At 41.0% G+C, this 19,341-nt stretch overlaps 2 protein-coding genes across 6 annotated transcripts; one reads left to right on the top strand and one right to left on the bottom strand.

Moving 5' to 3' along the window:
• Positions 1–1,060: 1,060 nt before the first annotated feature.
• cdca7b (cell division cycle associated 7b) lies at positions 1,061–4,349 on the top strand. Of its 2 annotated transcripts, none has more exons than XM_079570640.1 (10): positions 1,061–1,182; positions 1,778–1,890; positions 2,040–2,144; positions 2,217–2,403; positions 2,483–2,545; positions 3,233–3,412; positions 3,494–3,643; positions 3,720–3,869; positions 3,952–4,088; positions 4,156–4,349. In XM_079570640.1, exons 1-10 carry the CDS (start codon positions 1,165–1,167, stop codon positions 4,175–4,177), a joined length of 1,125 nt encoding a protein of 374 aa, XP_079426766.1. In that variant the 5' UTR covers positions 1,061–1,164; the 3' UTR covers positions 4,178–4,349. The 2 variants fall into 2 exon arrangements, with proteins under 2 accessions (XP_079426766.1, XP_079426767.1); XM_079570641.1 differs by having other exon boundaries at positions 1,778–1,903; positions 2,059–2,144.
• Positions 4,350–4,447: 98 nt separating this feature from the next.
• sp4 (sp4 transcription factor) lies at positions 4,448–10,585 on the bottom strand. 4 transcript variants are annotated; one of them, XM_079570638.1, is made up of 8 exons: positions 10,259–10,585; positions 9,994–10,112; positions 9,650–9,720; positions 8,551–8,901; positions 7,102–8,299; positions 6,820–7,018; positions 6,546–6,745; positions 4,448–6,452 (listed from the first exon to the last, which is right to left on the bottom strand). In XM_079570638.1, exons 2-8 carry the CDS (start codon positions 9,998–10,000, stop codon positions 6,160–6,162), a joined length of 2,319 nt encoding a protein of 772 aa, XP_079426764.1. In that variant the 5' UTR covers positions 10,001–10,112; positions 10,259–10,585; the 3' UTR covers positions 4,448–6,159. The 4 variants fall into 4 exon arrangements, with proteins under 4 accessions (XP_079426764.1, XP_079426765.1, XP_079426763.1 ...); XM_079570639.1 differs by having other exon boundaries at positions 9,994–10,106; XM_079570637.1 differs by having other exon boundaries at positions 9,994–10,585.
• Between the last annotated feature and the right edge of the window lie 8,756 nt (positions 10,586–19,341).

Raw genomic sequence — 19,341 nt, 5'->3', positions numbered from 1 at the left:
TATGTACAATGACTACCAAGGACTTTGTGGGGACAAACGTATAAACAGTAAATAATTAAGTAAACAGAATGCAACAGAAAGTGTTAAAGTCAGTGTTAGCAGTGCAGGTTTACGTCTTAGTGCAAGTGGTTGATAAAGTGACGCAGGTAAGTGATTTAAATACAGGGATTATTGCATGAATTCTGCAAAGGGGTTGAAGTGGGGATTAAGGCCTTGCGGTCGCGCTCCTTGTTGCACTGAGGGTGTGCAGTCTCCCACTGAAAGAGCTGCTCAGCTCCTCTACAGTCCCGTGCAGTGGGTGGGAGGTGTTGTCCATGATGGAGGTTTTAGTTTAGGTATTTTAATTTTTTCCTTATTCTAAATGTAGAGGATGGCTCCAAAACCCAAGCTGACCTGCTGGCATCTCTGAATCTATAAAGCCAATATTCTACAGTATTTGGCTTGTCTCCTTCTCTCTAAAGGGTGGGGGAAAAAACAAATGCAGATATAAAATGGAAGGTTTTGATTTGTCGGTTTTTTGTTTTCTTTTTACATTACATGCACTAACTGCCAAATGCTTTTCTAATAAAGTGAAATGTCATATTTGTACACACTACATGGTACATGGTTGAAGGGTGTTGCAGCTGAGACCCATTGGAGCAGATGGCAATAAGAATGCAGGCCAAAGCACACCTAACCTATGTTTTCTTGTATGTTATATCCATGGTTGAAGGTCCACAGCCTACTCGTCGTGGACAGTAAACAACAACGCTGCAGTAGTTGAATTACGTTCACGCCTCAAAGGAAGCGGAAAGAAACGCCCACTGGCCGTTTTCGCGGGACAACCTGGACTGCACCATTATTGAGAAAAGGGGATAAGAAATCTGCCCGACAACAAAAAACAAACTTATTTTCATGTATTTACCGTATCATTCGTGTGATAAAACGGTACACATTAGTGCGATCATCCATAAGGTAAAATAAAACACGACAAAAATCAAGTTAAACGTTAAACCTGCCAACTGCTAAACGGGTCAACCCCTGATGTGGTTCAGCCCAAACTTCTGTCGCTGTTGGTTTTTAAACTTTACTCCACAACCTCCATTGATTTCTTTTTTTACGGTCCACAGTTTACATAAAAAATCTCATTTAATCTCATTTGACAATTTTTCATGGGACTATAAAATGACTCTCAGATCAAAGGTAAGCATTTTGTCAACTTCGAACAATAGATCATGCATTTCATAGTAAGCTTAAATTGTTTTGATTAAGGCCATACATTCATAATAGGATCAACGGGCTTCACTGCTTTTGCACATGCACTTTTTTACGTATTGAGTGCTTTCTTTTGTCCTGGTAAACCGTGGATCTAAACTTGTAGGCCTTTAACGTTGACATTTTCATCCGTGCTTGAGAAAACAGTTATTTCAAGTATCACAAAAAAATGCTGGTCAATCCTTTTACACAATGCAGTATAATAGTCCAGCATCAGTACAGTCCACACATAGATTTAATAATTAGTCCACACAACACGATCACAATCCATTTGTTTGCAACATGTTCCTGTTGTGACCACGTTTCAGTCTTGGTTAAAGTGCTCCCTCTGCTGGCGAAATGTGACACTACACAATTACAAGATGCTGTCATCAAATATGCTGGGTCCCTGATGATTCAAAAAAGTTGATATTAAAATAATTTAAACTTATAACTAGTGTTGTGTAGCTACTTGTCTATGCATATTTGTTTTGTTTTTTTGCTATATCTGTTTAATTATCTTAAACTCTTCTGTTTGCTCCAGAGTCTCCGTTTCCGATCCAGGTTCATGACACCAGAGCTGACCCGGTTGTTCAGCCAGTCCGACAGCGAGGAGGAGTTTGAAGGTTTCAGTGAAGAAGAAGAAGAAGAAGCAAAGTTTGAAAACCAGGTTGGTATCATAATCAGAAAACTATTTTAATGATGATTATAAAATAATAAAACTACAGTAAATGACAGGTTTTCACCGAGGTGGAAAATAAAGTGAATCTCATCTAATCTATGCAATAATATTTCCACATCCACAGTCATTTGTCTCTTTTTCAGGTGTCAGAGGACAGCGACCCAAACTTTTATTCTGATGGAGAAGAGCCATCATCCCCCAAGAGGAAAAGTTTGTTAGTGGCATTAAGGTGTGCGGGTCACTGACGATACCAAATTGCCATCATTTACTGTTCAGTGTTTAATTGTGATATTTCTGATAGGTTTCCGTCCACCCCCAAACACCGTCCACTTCAGAAAAAGGAACAAAATGATAAACACGGGCGTCTTCAGCACAAAAGGCAGAAGGTGCAGCAGCAGAAGATGGAGGATGAAGATGAAGGCGATGAAGAGCACTTGTCTCAAAGCCTAAAGAAGAGAAGCAAAAACATTCAGGAAAATAAAGCCATGGTATTGCGTCAACATGTAATTAATCGGTAAGAGCTCCTGCAATATTGTCAAGTCCTCATATTTCTCTCATTTGTTTTAGCTGGCAAAGCTGTTTGCTGATCTGAGCACCATCGCTGCCTTGACGCCGCCCTCAACCCCTCAAGTGAGTGTAGAGTAAAATATCAATACATTGCATAGTGCGTATAGTTGCTTGGAGGAGACAAATCATTCTTTTTTTTCACCCACGTGTCCACAAACCTTTTCAAAGCAAAACCTGACATTGAAAGTATAAGGAGAGGACTGTGACTTGAGCTGGTGAGGCTCTGACTTTTGGGTTTTTTGAGTCTGGTCGTCCTCTTGCACAGCAGAGTGGCCTTGAACGCAACTCCACCATTGAAATTTAACTGTGCTACATAGTTTAAACTTTATCTGTATCTTTCATGTTTATAAACTAAAACTAGATTTTCATTCATTTCCTCCAAGGCATTGTGGTGTAATTGGGCCTGAATTTGTTTTCAACTTGATAGAAAACTGATTGACTTAGACGTGTTTTTAACATTTACTGAGCATTTTCATAACTAACAATAAGTGCAGCAGATTATTGTCTGCTGGTCACTTAATTGTGCAGTTTTTTTGTTTGTTTAAGGGAAAGACTGTGTCCATTGTTTTGAGAGATTGAAAATCAAGCCTTGTTGTAACTGAAATAAATGACTGCGTGATAAAAATGCCTCCAAACACAAATACTGAAATTATTGCGATACTTGATAAAGTATTGATACGTGGTATTGCAGCACAAAGTATTGAGATCCAGTCCAACTTCTTATACATTTTATCAAATACTTTTTTTTAGAAGAAAAAAGGCTCTCTGGAAAAAGGAATACCTAAGAAACGCAAGCTTGAGCCAGACACAGGGTCTGAAAGGAGGAACCCTTCACGCAAAGCACGTCCTCCAGAGAACTTCGCTGTTGAAGAGAAGAGTGAACCTGTCCGCAGAGTGCCCAGGATGGTGGACATCAGGGCTCTGGTAGAGGTACGCTTTCACATCCCACACCTGGCTTTATGAGGTCAGTATAGTGTAACCAATGTGTGATGACTAAATGTGATTGAACAGGTCGACGAGGATAAGGCCACTGTGGGAACACAAAAAAGAAAGGGCTCCAGAAAGAGCCAGTATTATGTAAAGTCAGTGGAAGAAATCACAGAAGAGGAACTGGAGAACATAGCGTACCGCAGCAAGGACAAGATCTGGGACAAAGACTATGTTAGTGCCATGTTTCCAAAGTCTTGTCTTGTCATTCACTCAGAGCAAAACCTGACTTAAGTATTCTCCTCTTCAGGGCAGTTCCTGTCACCAGTGCCGGCAGAAGACTCTGGACACCAAGTCCGTGTGCCGCAGCGGCTTCTGTACCGGTGTCAAAGGCCAGTTCTGTGGACCGTGCTTGAAGAACCGCTATGGAGAGGATGTACGCGTCGCGCTGCTAGATCCGGTTAGACTTAAAACAAACCAACCACATTCTTAAAACTTAATTGCAGCAGATTATGAATGAACTTGCCCCTTTTCTTCATTAGACCTGGTCCTGCCCCATCTGCAGAGGCATGTGCAACTGTAGCCTGTGTCGCAAAAAGGAGGGGCGCTGTGCCACAGGGATCCTTGTCCAGCTGGCCCGCTACAACGGTCATGACAATGTTCACGAGTATCTAGAGAGGTAGGTTTTATAAGGCTGTTTTTATTCGACTGATGTTGGCCTGTTCTCATTTTGATTTCTATTGCAGCATTCAGAAGGACCTGAAGTAGACCAAGTTTAACAGATGACAATTGGTCAAACTGGGGAAACGAGCAATAACTTTATTTCACTTCATACCATGGCACATATGCTGTTTATTTTCTTCACTTTTTAATTTTTTTTTTATTATATAAGTAGAAAGTAGATGTTTTTATCCTGGACCAAGCTTTATAGTCGCTGTTTTTGCATTTTTTTGTACTTTTGTAATTTGCTTTTGAACAAATTAGTCCTGTTTATTGTGCTTGTTCACTCGTTAACAATAAAAAAGTACAGTGATTTATAATTGTTGCTCAAGTGTGTACTATCATTTCCAAGGCGTTATTGTAACAAGACAATCCGATTATTTTAACCAGTTTATTGTAAGTGTTATGCAGGCAAAGCAACCTTTCCACTGGACTTGTACTTTTCACCTTTTTAATTGACAACGTAACACATCAGTACAAACCAGCTTTAAAAATATCAATAAACTGGAGCCTTTGAGGCTAACCTGGCAAAGAACCATTATCAAATGTTATGGAGACAAACAAACATCTCTAGAAAAAGATTTACAAATGAGATGCCACTATAAAATCTCAAAGAAGAGTTGGTCGACTTCGGCACACAAAATATTACCAAAAACATTTAAATCTGTTTGGTATCAACCTTTTTGACTTCAACGATAATAGCTTTTTTGCACTCTTTTCAATAGGTATTTTGTATTTTAAAAAATGCTATAAGAAAAATGCTATTACCAGACGCAGAAAAAAAACAACCTGCACAAGTAATTAAAAAAGCAGCACTATGCGAAAAAACTGAAACATGCCGTACACAAACTCACAATACGTCCAGCAAAAGGCAAATATTACAAATCAATGATAAATAAGTTAAGAGTACGCAGAGCAGTCCTTTGCGTTAATAAAATGCATGGGGACAATTAAAATGAAACAAAGCTTTGTAATAAAATTATAATTTCAAACAATGTACGCACTGAACTAATACAGAGCAACATCACTATAAAACATCTCATAATATGCACATAAATACCCTATCTCGCACCCGCTCATAACACTCCATCTTTTATTTTCACCACATGTGTTTTACCGTCTACCGTTTCTGCAGCTCCTTGAGTACAACTACTTGTATTAAGGCAATTGTCCTACAAGGTTTGCACAGCACAGAGAAGGGGGCGAATAGGTTAAAAAGCCGCACAGTTGTTAGTGCTGTTGTCACACAAACCAACAGATAGTAGTGGTACCTGTTCTTTTAAGAAAACTGCACAGCTATTTGATGAGTCTCTTGATGAGAGCGAACGGGCTTGCCTAGAAACAAAAAAATTCCCCTGACAATGTAAACATGAGTTCACTAGGATTGTCGCAAAAGTATTGCTTTCACTTAACAAAGTTGTAGAAAGCTAGATTGTTTTTCTTTGAGGAAACATCTTACTACAAATGGCCACTGTGCCTCACAATAGGAATGCATTTTTATATAAATCTTTCGTGTGTGCTTTCTCCTTCACTATTCCAGCTCGTCAGCCAAAAACTTGACAGTCGACTGGTCACAGAAAATGAACACCTGAATTCAACTTGAGGACACCAACCTGATCCATTACAACAGACATTTAGGTAGATCTTCATAACAGGGTGCATTCATATCCATGTGCACAGAATTACCAAGCCACTCTCTCTCAGGACAGCCCCCACTTTCATGACTCTGATTGACCCTCTGCATCACAAAAAATGTACATAAGGAACAGAACACCACTTTGTGCATAGAGATTCTGTCATGATTGGGAAAAGTCAGAGTTTTTTTTGTCATATCAGGTTCTCAGTCTTGTGCTAATCTGGTTTTGACTCCCCCCTCTGCAGGTGATTTTATAGACTCATTTTATAAACGGCATCTAATCTTTCACAGTATTTTCTGTCAATCTTTAATATCTCCTTAGATTTTTCAAATTATGTTAATTGCATTATGTCTCTGGAGTTCATGTTAGATTTTTTTGTATTATAAACCCTATTTATCCTTCTGTATACAAGCATGAATCTGCTGCTTCGTCGTCTTCCTCCTCTTCCTCCAGGTGATTGGAGGTTGTGGGAGTGGCTGGGTCTGAGTCTCGATTCAGCGTTCCCACGGCGACAATCTGAGGAGACGAGCCCAGGCCTTCCACTACGTCGTCCTCCAGGTCGTCTGTGGTGATGATGGCCACCGCCGCACCGCCTTTTTTATTCTGGTGCGTTTTAATGTGCTTGGATAAGTGGTCACTGCGCATGAAGCGTTTCGAGCACTCTGGGCACTCAAATCGTTTTTCCCCTAAAAGAAGATACAGGCCACACAAAGAATGCAAAGATCATGAGATTAAAACATAGTCTTTGTGTATATTCAGCAGTTTTACACTTATCTAACCTGTGTGTGTTCTTCTGTGTCTTTGTAACTCGTCGCTTCTTGTGAATCTCTTTCCACAAAAAATCCAGTTACAAACAAAAGGTCGTTCGCCCGTGTGCCACCGTAAATGTGCCCTCAGGTGGGATGTCTTCCCGTACACCTTCCCACAGCCCTCCATGTGGCAGATGTGCTGCTTTTTCTTTGAGGGATCGCCACTATTCCTGACACACACATTTTAATCTGTTAAAGGCAATGAAAGGTAAAGGTCTTTTTGTATTGCATGTATGTTGCGTACCTTCCCTCTCCGTCCCTGCAGTTGGGACAGGAGCAGGCCACGCGGCGCAGCCTCTTACTGGGCACTCCCTCCTGGTCTGAGGAGCTTTGAACTGAGCTCAACTGATCTGGACTTAATGATGAGCCTGATGCCATGTTACCAACAGTGACAGTCACTTGTGATGGTTGAACCTTGACTCCTTCTTGACTTTGAGGTTGACCTGAAAAAAATGTGAAAAATGTATAAAATCTCATAGTTTGTCTAACACCAATGAAGCCAAAGCTGTTGTACATGATGTCTTACTCTGCAGGCCAGTGATCGTGAGTGGTACACCCTGCACTTGTACCCCAGCAGTGCCTAATCCAGCGATGCTGACGGTCTGAACTCCAGATCCAGGGTTAATCTGGGCACCACTCAGGGTGAGAGGGGTTCCACTGAGGGACACCAGCCCTCCACTTCCCACTGTGGTGCCACCGGCCACTGAAGCCAGTGTGAGCTGCTGAGGCATCGCAGTGCTCAGTCCACCCTGCAGTGACACTCCTCCGGGTAGCTGCAAGGTTTGCCAGGTTATCTGCCCTGAAGGCGACAGGGTGGGTGTGCGTATGAGGACCTGGGCGGGGTTTTGGAATGCCTGGATGGGCTGCAGTGTTTGTCCTGGAGCCAGCTGCACAGTCTGAATATGCTGGGCTTGTGACTGCTGGCCTTGGGCCTGACCGTGACTCTGAGCCTGTGGTTGCAGCTGGATCTGCTGAACCAGTTGGTGTCCAACTTGGCCCACGATCACCTGTTGGATGCTTCCTGTGGCGTCTGCCTGACTCTGGAGCCCATTGGCCTGGTTCTGGCTCTGAGAGTCCACCTCACTGCTTTGTGCTTGGATGTCAGTCCCTCCTTCTGATCCAGTAGACACTACTTGTGCTCCCTCAGATGTACTGTCACCTTCGTTCATAGCCCCAGCCGGCGCAGCTGAGATGGAAGATGCCCCAGACATGGCTGTTGCCACTAACTGGTTGCTGTTAGCGACAGATAATGTGCCATCTGCAGCCTGAATTAACTGCACTGCCCCACCAGCACCCATATTATTAATGACAGGTAAAGCCAAGGTCATGCCTCCAAGGTTAATAGGTACCGTGGTCATGACAGGGGTCTGTGAGCCCTGAATAGCTTGTAACTGAATAGGGAAGGACTGGGCTGGGCGAATTTGCAGGGGGACAGTCTGGTTGGCTGTACTTGTCAGGATTGCCTGCTGGGTGGAGGGCTGTAGAATGGTCTGGGTCTGGCCAGAACTTTGGGTTGGGATGAGTTGAACTTGATCTGATAATGCTCCAATAGAGGTGGGCTGGGCAGAGCTGATGTGAATCTGCTGTCCATCAGCCGTCTGCAGGTGAGGGATGACCTGATACTGAACCCCGCTGCCAGCATTGGGTAGATTCTGAACCTGAATGATCTGGAATTGCTGCTGCTGTCCAGCAGCTACACTGTTGGTCCCACCAACTGCTTTTACCTGCACGACACAAAAGTGACAAAACAGCAATTAACATCATTTCACACTATTTACAGTAAAACATCATTTCACACCATTTACAGTAAAACATCATTTCACACTATTTACAGTAAAACGGACATAACTTAAGGAAGAACAAGTTTAACAAGCTACAGAGCAATACAGAGTAAGTGGGGTAATATGATGCTGCTGATTTGATTATATATTTTTTTAAAGAAAAAAGACAATGACACAATTCAACAGGATTTCACCTTGCGTCCACCTGGAGAGCTGTCATTGACCAAAGTGGGGGCCAGCGTGACAGCAACAGGCTGATTGCTGTTCTCCTTGGCCATAGCTGGAGCTGCTGCGATGATCTGCCAGCCGCTGCCAGTGAACTGAGCCGGGACCAGTTCCAGCTGCTGAGGCAACAGCGTTTGACCACCCGCTGTGTCCAACACTATCTGACCCTGGAGCTGACCTGCCTGCAGCTGGATTTGACCAGCCTGCACCTGGGTCTGTTGGGGTGCCGCCTGGCTCTGAGCCCCCTCGGTTCCCCCTTGTCCTCCGATTTTACTGCAGGTGGCAGCTAACAGAGCCAACGGAGAGGGCTGGGAGGAATCCTGGATTAGAAATAGTCAGGAAATTAGATGGAAGGGAGGGGCAGGGAGGGTTAAAGGAATGACAGAGAGAAGAGGAAGGACATAAATGATAGTAAGAGTAGTGCAGATACAGAAATACTAAAGTTTAAAGAAATATATAACTACAACACCTACAGGAAAGGTAAGACCATCATTATACTCTTGAATAGTAACTGTATTATGTGACGGGGGCTCAAGCACAAAGCATAGAGAGAGAGAGCTGTCAGTGGAAGTGGGCGGTGATACAGGAAGCGAGTGGGTGGGCGTGTGAGAAGCACATTTCTCTTTTCTCAGAACAGTGGAAGAAAAAATTGCTGTCTTTTCTCCACCCTTTCAATAGAAGTAGGTCGCAAGCAAATATTTAATGCCACACACTCTTTGGAATTAGTAGCCAGGAAATTCACCAAAATTGATATCTTAGAATGATAACTCAGTGACAATGCCTGCATTTTAACGGAAGATGCACACTGAGACGCCACACATCAGAGTCTGCTTCCTCAAATTACTCTATTCTGTACCGATCTCTCTGAACTAAATTCAAACAGGCAAGCAAACATTGTGATGGCTGAAAGTGTGACAGCCGTGTAAGCCTATTCATGAGGCTGCACAGAGGCAGGAAGTGGAATTCACCAGAGAAACGCCCCCAGAGGTGTTTGGCTGCTGGGAGGGAAGGAGGAGAGTACATTTTTGACCCACAGGCAGACAAAACTAAAATAATTTCTTAACATACCTGTGATCCAGAACTTTTGCCCTTTTTAGATGCTTTCCCTCCTTCTGTTCCAGATGATTCTTTCTTAGAGTCTATGGGAACAGCACATAGCACAGTAATAAAACATTGCATGTAGGCTCTGTAGGTCTAATAAGGCCAATGGAATAAAGTCACAGGACAAGGGAAGGCACAAGCAGGAAGCTCAAAACACACCTCATATAGCCGATAAAGCATAACAAAGCGGGTCACTAAAACACATGAGAAGCTGTAACCTCATCAATATCAAAAAGGCTCGTAGCCTCCTATCTGTCAGACAGAACCAGGGGTAGCAGAGGGGAGGAGACCAATAGGGGGAGGGTACCTACCACTCATAACGCATTAATATACCGAGAGGGAGAGGGTGTAGTTCACGGTAGAAGGCCGGCCGGGTACACTGGCGGAGGACGGCCTATATGTTCGGCGCTGAGCCGTGGCGGATCTGTCCCTTTGACGAAACCACCCACCGGCCAGGAAGGGCGGTGCCAAGCGCCAGCACAAGCAAGCACAAACCGAACAGTGGAGAAAAGATACACCACAGTCAACGTCCCGGACCCAGATGCCTTACGGAGCTTCTTAGAACCTCTCTCTTACCGTGCAAACAGTCCATAAACGAGCAAATTATAAAGTGTCAGGGTGATATCCACAGAGAACTTGGCAGTGTGTGACCGCGGAGGCCCTCCCACTTCCATTTAAGCATCAGGACAACACCCTCTTCTCGTCGCCACCGTTATTCCCACCGCACGACGCAGGGACGTCTCGTCGCTGTTAGTTATGCGCCAAGATAAACGCCAAACCTATATTATTATTTAAGGCGTAATCCGCCTTTTTCGTGCACAATTGATTTTAAAGAGGGAGATACGGACAGATAGCAGTGGCTTTTGTGGGCGGACGCGCTCCTCCCACATATTCAGATTGGACGACAGCGCTCGGCGTGCGAGGGTCGAGATGGGAGTTGTATTTTAGCGAAGCCTCGCCTTCTCAAAAGCGATTGGGTAGTCAGCACTACAACTCCCATGATGCCCCGGTGTTCGCTGGGTAGCGCTGGTGTGAGTAGTCATGATGCTGTGAGAGCGAAAGGGAAGGGCGGTGACTTGTGTGCTGTGGGGGTTGGGCAAACGGGAAAGAGAGGCGTAGTTTCAGTATCAGTGAGTGCTTGCTTTTTCCACTGTGCAGCTGCTGCCACAAGACTACGGTCAAAAAGGTTAATCTGTCTTTGATGTCTCATCTATTGATAACAAATCTGTTACAAAGTTACAGTTGGAAGGGCTTCTGTTTGCTTTTCAACCTAGAGGCAACAACATGCAATGGAAATATTATCCAGCCAAATAGCAATAACGGTCCCTCTGGAGAAATATTCCCCATTTGTTAAATAATGTTCACTGACCTATTATTGGGCAGTTCTGGGAACTGTGTTGTTAGTCTTGTCAAAGTGATAATTCATAAATGCAGGAACTACTCTGTGTACTGACACAAGTGATACACTTCATGCATCACTGCTAGATAAACACCTGAAGCTGACCCCAGTCACAGACTATTTTAATACTGAAAAAACCCAGGGCCCCAATCCCAAAACATCTATATTGTATTGTCTCCTCTAGTCAACTATTCACAATTCATGAAAATGTCATACAGTTATGTTTCATATCTATATTATATGTGGTCACTCTCACCCGTATTATTAAATGTAATTTGTTTTGTCCTGACAAATAGTGATGGATGTTGGTTTGTTTGTTTTGTTTTTACTGTAACGTTCCGCAATGTTCTGTGATGTTTCCCTTTAGTTTGTTTTCCTTCTATTTGTAACTAACCTGTCTTATGTATTGTACTAGTTTTGTGACTATGTTGATAATAAAAGACCCATATAATAAACCAATAATAAAGACCCATCACCATATCCATCAGTACAGTTTGGGGACTGAGTGGAGTCCTGGCTTCTCCAAGAAGAGAACAAAAGTACCCAACATATAAGCTCATGCAGGTTTGTGAACCAGGAAAGGCATGCACTGCAGACATGATCTGAGTAACATAACATGCATCCCTGTGAGGCTAGAATCCATGTAAGTGTAAAAGAGATGGGCTTAAACAGAAAGTTCATATTAAGTGTAAACATAAAGTTGGTCATAATTGCTTTCTTCTGATTTCTTTGCTTGTCACAGAGACCTAGAAGCCTGTTTTCACGACTAAACCGCACAAACACCTGGGCTGGCCCAGAAACACAGACACATGCACTGTAATTACTGCGGAAGCCAGAGTCTTGTCTCCGCCCCCTGGGCCATGGTAGGGCGTTGCTAAGCAACCAGGTCTGTATGAAGAGGGCTGTTGTGTGCAGCAGGAGCCCAGAGCTGTAACACAAGCCAGAGGATAGGACCATGGTGTGTAGGCCTAAGTGTTTGACTAATGAAGGAGGGGGTCTGAAAAGTCACACACACATACAATGTTTGAAATGCTCCTTTCAGCCATTGGTTGGCCATGAACAGATAAACCCATTCTTTTACATAGGCTATACTGAAGGTTTTCTAGCATCATTGGCCTATGCCAAAAGTGTTCTGGCATAGTATTTCGGAAAGTGGAATAATGCTTTGTTTTGATCTTCAAATATGAGTTGAAAGTCACTAGAGGGAGCCACCTTGCCGACAATATTCCCAGGTCCCTCGTCCACTCAACCATAGAAATACACTGAGCCTATTCATCTGTACTGGTGTACTTTCCTTTGATTGACAAAAAGTTTCTATATTATTCAGGTTATTAACATAAATATACAGTCTACTAGATCCGAGCTTACTGACAACTGTCTCCCGAAACAAAAACATATTGGCTGTTAACAAGTATTTTTCATATATCACTTTCCAATTGATGTTTTAAAAAGCTAAGCCACAAGTGATTATTCCGTTTAAATAATGTAACAAAAATACTGGACTGCATGAAATACCACACCTGGAACAGGTACATTTCAGTTCATGAGTCAATGTGTGTTGCGTGTGGATGCATTTTGCGCAATAGTTAGATGTGAGTTCGTCACATGCATCCTCGGCGTCGGGATGTCTCCCTTCTCGTAGGTTTGGTTGTAAAGACAAAAGATTTATGAGTCTGAGCATGACTTCATGCTTTGGCAGATGTCCATGTTGTGTGTTGCGAGTGTATGAGGGAGGCTTGTTCAAGTAATGACATACTACTTTAAATTGAATTTAGTCTGCATTCTGCAACAAAGTAGTAGTAAATTGCAGTAATTTTTCCAATGTGACCAAAGAGATACGACCAGGCGAAATACCAACAGCTTTGCCTCATTTAAAAAAAATAAATAATGATTTTAAATGAAAATCAACAAAAATGACACAAGGCTGGGTGTAAACCTTGTATGTTTAACCAATCTTACATATTGAAGGCGGAGAAGAAGCCCCAGAAGATAGAAGTGAAATGTCCTCATCTCAATCAAATCAATGCAGCCAACCATATTTGAAAAGCACTACTACAATTCCTGGATGACTGAGAGCCCACACAAAACAGCTGATTCACCCCGTTTTTACATCTTTCAATACGGAACATTAAATTAACAGAGCTTTCCTTCACAGATATATTTTAAGAGCTTATGAATAGCCATTATAAGGGTTATTATAACTGTAGTGTGATTTTGAGATTTTTTGTTTGCAGATGCATTCCCTTATATAATTTATTAACAAAAATAAGCATGTCTGCTTTAAAAAGTTATACTGTATCCTTAAATCCCCAGATGCTGTTATTGGACATGCCTCCGCTGTTTTACTAATTGGTAATAATAGACTATGGTTTGCCACAACATAAGAAGTCACGTAATATCCACAGAACCACTCTTTTCTTATCCTGCACATTCTAATTATTGGATGTGTTTGTATTTTTAGTAATACAATATCTAACACATTAAAAAAATATATATATATTAAAGCTAAGTGTCCCACTTTACTCATTGTCCCACTTTACCCATATTTACCTATTCTTTTTTAGTAGGGGGCACTAACTCTTGGTACCTGAAGAGGGGAAAAAGTGTTTTATGACAATGCTGAGTGCTCTGAATGCTTTTAATTGACTTTATACAGAGTAACAATTTTATGAATTTGTATCACTCTATATGTACAAACAAACATATTTCAGTATGTTTAACAATATACATTTTACTGAGGGTTGCAGCTGCGCCGCAAATAATTCATAAAGGTTATAGAAGTACTTCGGATAACTTTTGATTCCACACTTCTCTAGATCATTTTCACCAGGTTTTCCTTGGGGGAGATAAAGCACATTTTCCCATTAGAATAAACTGGGACATGAAAAATATGGCATGGGTGTGATTGACTCTTGTGAGTGATTGATAAGAGATTGTTTAATTTAACAAATATATACATTTTCTTTCAAACTTGTACCTATTTATTTTGGGTAAATGCAGTAAAGAATGAAAAAACATATTTACAAGTGCCATCAAAGCGTAAGTAGCTCTTTGCCGTTTTTGTTACATAAAAGTAGCTCACCAAGGTTGGAGACTCCTGCTGTGGACTTTTAAAAAGTAATTGAAGACTTTAATATTCAGGAAAGTGTTTGGTTGACAGATTATTCAGATTTGTTATTTTGTGTATTCTCTCATGTTTTACTGTTGCACACAGCCCTTTGAGATTTGTATCTGTGAAAAGCGCTTCATAAATAAACGTTACTTGTGTAAAGAGTGAATAAATTAATAGACTTAAGACATTGTCTGTCACTGTTTTATTCCCTCCTCCATATGGTGCGTGAATAAAAATAAGAATGTAGGAGCATTTCACTATTTCATTGTTGTATTGTAATTCCTGATTGTCATTGTGTCTTTATTAATGTTTTTATTATTGTTTTGAAGCAGCACCATGTGCCCAAGACAAATTTCCCCTTTGAGGGGCAATAAAGTCATTAATCAAACTTCTGTTCATCTTTATACATCAAAGTGAAGCTTTTCTTACAAATACCAAGAAGAACGATTACCCAAATGAGTTTAAAGAGTGCTGTTACTTCAAAATAATATTACTAGAGTATAGTGTAGTATTGACTAGAGAGGGTAGAGTAGATTATACGTATGTGATAAAACTACTCCAAGAAGTACTGTCATAAAAAAGTACTGTCTGCCTCTGGTGTTACAGTAGTTACAGTATTGGAGAGACCAACATTTCATTTGAAACAAAGGTGAGCAGAAATGAATAATTGCTTAATATGTATTACTAATCTTTAAACATGTATGACTTGCTAAGAGTCACAATGACAAATATGACTGTAATGCAACTGGAGTCTTTTGTGAACCTTTAGTCACTTCACTTCAAAATGTTGTCAAACATAAATCACATTTTACACCTACACTGACGTAAACACTGAGTTACGTTCCCGTCGCGCTTTGGTCAAACAAAATCTACCAGACTTTTAAAAGGACATAATTACAGGCCTCGAATATCTTCAAAGACAACGTTTCTAGAATGTGCAGAATCTGCTGTTCGACCTTTTTTTTTTTTTACTCAAAGTGTCTTCTGTTTTATTTTTTTCTTGACCAGTATCAAGCTTGATATTATTCACGGTATTGTCCTCAAATTCTCTGCACATTTTACATTGAGGACATTACAGGTACAAACAGGGAAGGGGTCAAACATGGGTCATCTGTAGAGCTACCTCACCCCCTCAGAGTCAAAGGTCAGACTGAAAGACAAAAAGGTGAATTCATGTCCCTCGTTACAAAACTGATGACACTTTGAACTGAGGCTGAACTCACACATAATACAGCAGATAGAGCAGCACAATAGATAAGTAGATTATTGTTATTGCATTGTATCAGGTGACCCATATTGTAAGAAGCCACAGTGCATTGTAAAATCACCAAAGCCTTCCAATGTTTAAAATCCACATTTTTGATACAATTTGTTGATATTAGTAGGCCTATATGTTGAAATGGTCTGGTAAATATTGCTATCAAATGCCGCTATAAACGAGTATAACGTTTTAATTTACAGATATCATTGTGAAACCTTTTGTGTGCTTGAAATCGAAGTGAGCTTATGTTTTTGCAGGTGCCACTGAAGTGATATCTGGCTCGGTAAGAAAATATACTCTTGTAAAAACAATGTCATATGTACAGTAGTTGTTTGGATATATAATAATATAAATAAATTAGGAAAACTATGACTTAGAACTGAACTTTTCCCACATTTCAATGTTATGTGCTTTCTGTGTTCGTGAAAATCATGCAAATCTCACAGACTTTGCGATTTTTGTCTTATATGTACATGTATATATTGCATCACCAACTATTGCCATGATGATATTCTAGTGATATACAGTGCAATCCTAACTGTTACATCTATATCTTTATATCACAGATAAAAAATTAAAAAATGTCAGGGCTTTGTTAACATTTGTCAGCAAACAGAGTCATGTCTTGAGGCTCTCGCTCGTCATAAAGAAGTTGAATTAACGTGAATGGACGCACAATTAAAGAGGACGGGACCCACGCTGTGCTTGCCGATAGCGAGCAAGCATGTATTTAAGCATTCCCTTTGAAGCTAAATGTGAAATGATTAGGTCTGCTCAGATGTCTGTACAGCTCAGTTTGTGAGAGCAGCAGAGCCCTCTTTGAAGATGCTTCTATAATACAAGAAGAGGAAGGCCTTTACAGCAGCGGCAGTGGTATAGTCTAAAGTGGAGGGTGCAGCTGGCCATAAAGATCCAAGATAACTTTTCAAATTTGCGTGAGGTAGTTACGGGACCTGACAGGACTTGCGGGGCCAGGTTGCGCTGACGCCAACCACTTGTTCCTGGCTGTCTGTGTATGTCCCGTGTGAGGGAGGAGGAGGAGGAGGAGGGCCCCGGGGCAGTGCATGTGTCTATGGTGAGGAGGCAGAGCGCACCGTTTCATGTTTGACGGGAACCATCAATAAAACGAGCAGCCATGAAATCATCGCAGGAGCCACCGCAAGCAAGTTGGGGAAAGTGTAAAATCGGTGAAAGAGAAGCTAAGAAACAAATAATAACAACCAAAGAGTTAAAAACAATGAGGAAATGAAGAAAATATTGTGGAATAAATTTGTTCATGCGGTTTAGTCACATTTTTGCCACATTTTCCATCACTTTTTGACCATTTTCCTGTAGCTCTTGAGCCACTTTTTGTCACTTTTTTGTTGCTCCTTTGTGGAGTTTTTGTCACTCCTTTGTGGAGTTTTTGTCACCTTTTCCATCATTTTTTTGATCACGTTTGTTGCTCTTTTGTTGCATTTTCATCCTTGTTTTGTCTTATTTTTGTTGCTATGTTGACTATTTTTTCCAGAAGCTTTTAGATTTGGGTGAAGCCAAACTGGAAAAAATGTGTTCAGTTCAGGTGGGGGTTAAGATGTTAAAAACTGGGAAGCTATAGTTTAAAAAAAAGTACTGTCAAGTAGAACTAGGTAAATGTTTTACTCATTATATTTCTTCTTAAATCCAACCAATAATCCTATGTGTAACCTAATATTTCGTAACTGCTCTGCTTAAATGTGTATTACGCACATTTTCAACAAACAAAACTGTTAACAATGAAAACCATTATTCAGAGTTTCAACAAAAGGCCGTCTGTCATCAAGCAAGAACTACAAATTTAGTCAAAAGCCTGATATATAAAACGTGGTACAATGTTCAAAGATTTATTTTACAAACTGGCAAGAAATGTCCCTAAATGTGGAGCGGTTTAGCTTTTCATTGTGGAATAAATTAACAATTTGTGGTGCGGCAATTAGCATGAAAAAGCAAGCAGCTTTTTTCCAGTCAATTTAACGTCAAGCTGTTTCTTGGGGCTTTTTAACCCCTTCTCTTCTCCGGCTTCTCGGCCCCCCCACATTTTATGGAAGCCATTGTGGAGCGTTTGGGCACAATGGCGGTGGGAGGAGCGATAGGTAACTCTAACATTTACTGGCTTTAGATATGCTTCTCTCTGTGCATATTGCGGTGCACGGCTTTTGCGCCCGTGTAAAAAGGTCATTGACTTTTAGACAAGCATACAGACATGATGTATTAGACGGAGGCTGAGGGCCCCAGCATACTATAATGATGGTTGGGTCATGTATAAAGGCAAAATAGTAACAAGCCAAATAATACAGACAGAAAGAGGGAAAGCAGCATTTCCAGAAAAATAATGAGACACGATGTTTATGTGTACGTTACGGTAAACAGAAAAAAGCTCCTATCGGATGAATGAATTGTTATGAATTTGTGGCTTTTCACCTCGTAACCCCACCTGGACTGAGCATATTTTCTCCAGTGTGGCTTTACCCAAATCTAAAAGCTTCATGAAAAATGTTTTGACGAAAATGAGGTTGGAAAAAGCCCCAAAAACACAACAAAAAAAGTGACAAAAACACAACAAAAAAGTGACAAGAACACAACAAAAAAGTGACAAAAAGCGATGAAAATGTGGCAAAAATGTGACGATAATCCAACAAAAAAAGCAATGGAAAAAAAATGTCTGACAATGCGAGGAAAAAGATCCATTCAGATGAGTTTTGTAGGACTTAGCTAGTGCCGTTACGGATTGAGGTAAAGCTAAACATGAGAAAATGGGTAGGGCGGGGGGTTAAGAGGTTAAGTGTCGCCCAAACTGCATCATTCAAAAAAATTGGGTCAAGCTACAACTAAAACAACTTTTGTACAGCAATATTGGAAAATCATAAAACGCTTTCCTAATGACTAAACCTGTAATTAGATGGAGAGTCCCACACACAGTTTGGCCAGACCCTCACTCAAGAGCACACCTCCAAAATGACCTAGACCCCTTCACGGAGGTAGAGCTCTGATCAGAGACATCCAGTCCATCCTTCAGCACTCAGAGTGAAAAATGATGTCTGGAAGTGTATGATTATGCCAAGGGGCTTGTGCTCATCAATCACGGGACAAATTGAACATGCAGAGCCACACACACGCACACTTGACCACACATTAAAACGGGAGCAGAGGAAGAGGTTGATGAATGAACGCTGGTAAATTAATCTTTGTGTCCGAGAGGGATGTGTGTAGAGAGAGGGATGAACCAGGTAATTGGTGACGAGAAGAAGGATCGCCGTCAGAGTCAGGATTTAATCAAGGAAAGGGAGAAGGAAGTTTGGAGATTAACGCCGCTGTTGGTCACTGGGTCTAGATTTGGTATAAGAGTCCAAATATACCCCGAGTGTGTTGATGTTGTAGATTATGTTCTGCCAAATACCTATTGATACATGATGCAATATTCATATCACAGGACACCACAATATATCGCAAAATCGTCTTCCATGTGACTGAGGCTTACATACTTTTTGCAAACACAGTCAAAAATAAAAAATGCCTGGGAGCTTCAAAATGTGCAAAAGTTCGGTTTTGGTCATGATTTTCTGAATTCGCCCAATAAATAACAAAAACAAGGAAATAGGAAACATGTAGCGTCAAAAAGGAGTCAGAGGAAGTATTGACATCCAAAACATCCAATGCATCAAATGTATTAAAAGAAATAATAAAAAATAACTAAAATGAGTGTATAAAAAGTCAAATAAAACAGAAACTACTCTTCAAGTCAGTAGGTCAAAATGTTTGAATAAAAATATAGAAAATAAAGAAAGTTGGTCCTAATCAAAGCTAAGCCCTTCATGCATCTCAGTAATGCCTTGGCTTCCGTTTTGCCCAATATACTTCATAAACCTGTG

The sequence above is a fragment of the Gobius niger genome, assembly GCF_951799975.1.
Source record: "Gobius niger genome assembly, chromosome: 14".
Taxonomy (NCBI): Eukaryota; Metazoa; Chordata; class Actinopteri; order Gobiiformes; family Gobiidae; genus Gobius; species Gobius niger.
This window is presented reverse-complemented; position numbering and strand designations above follow the sequence as displayed.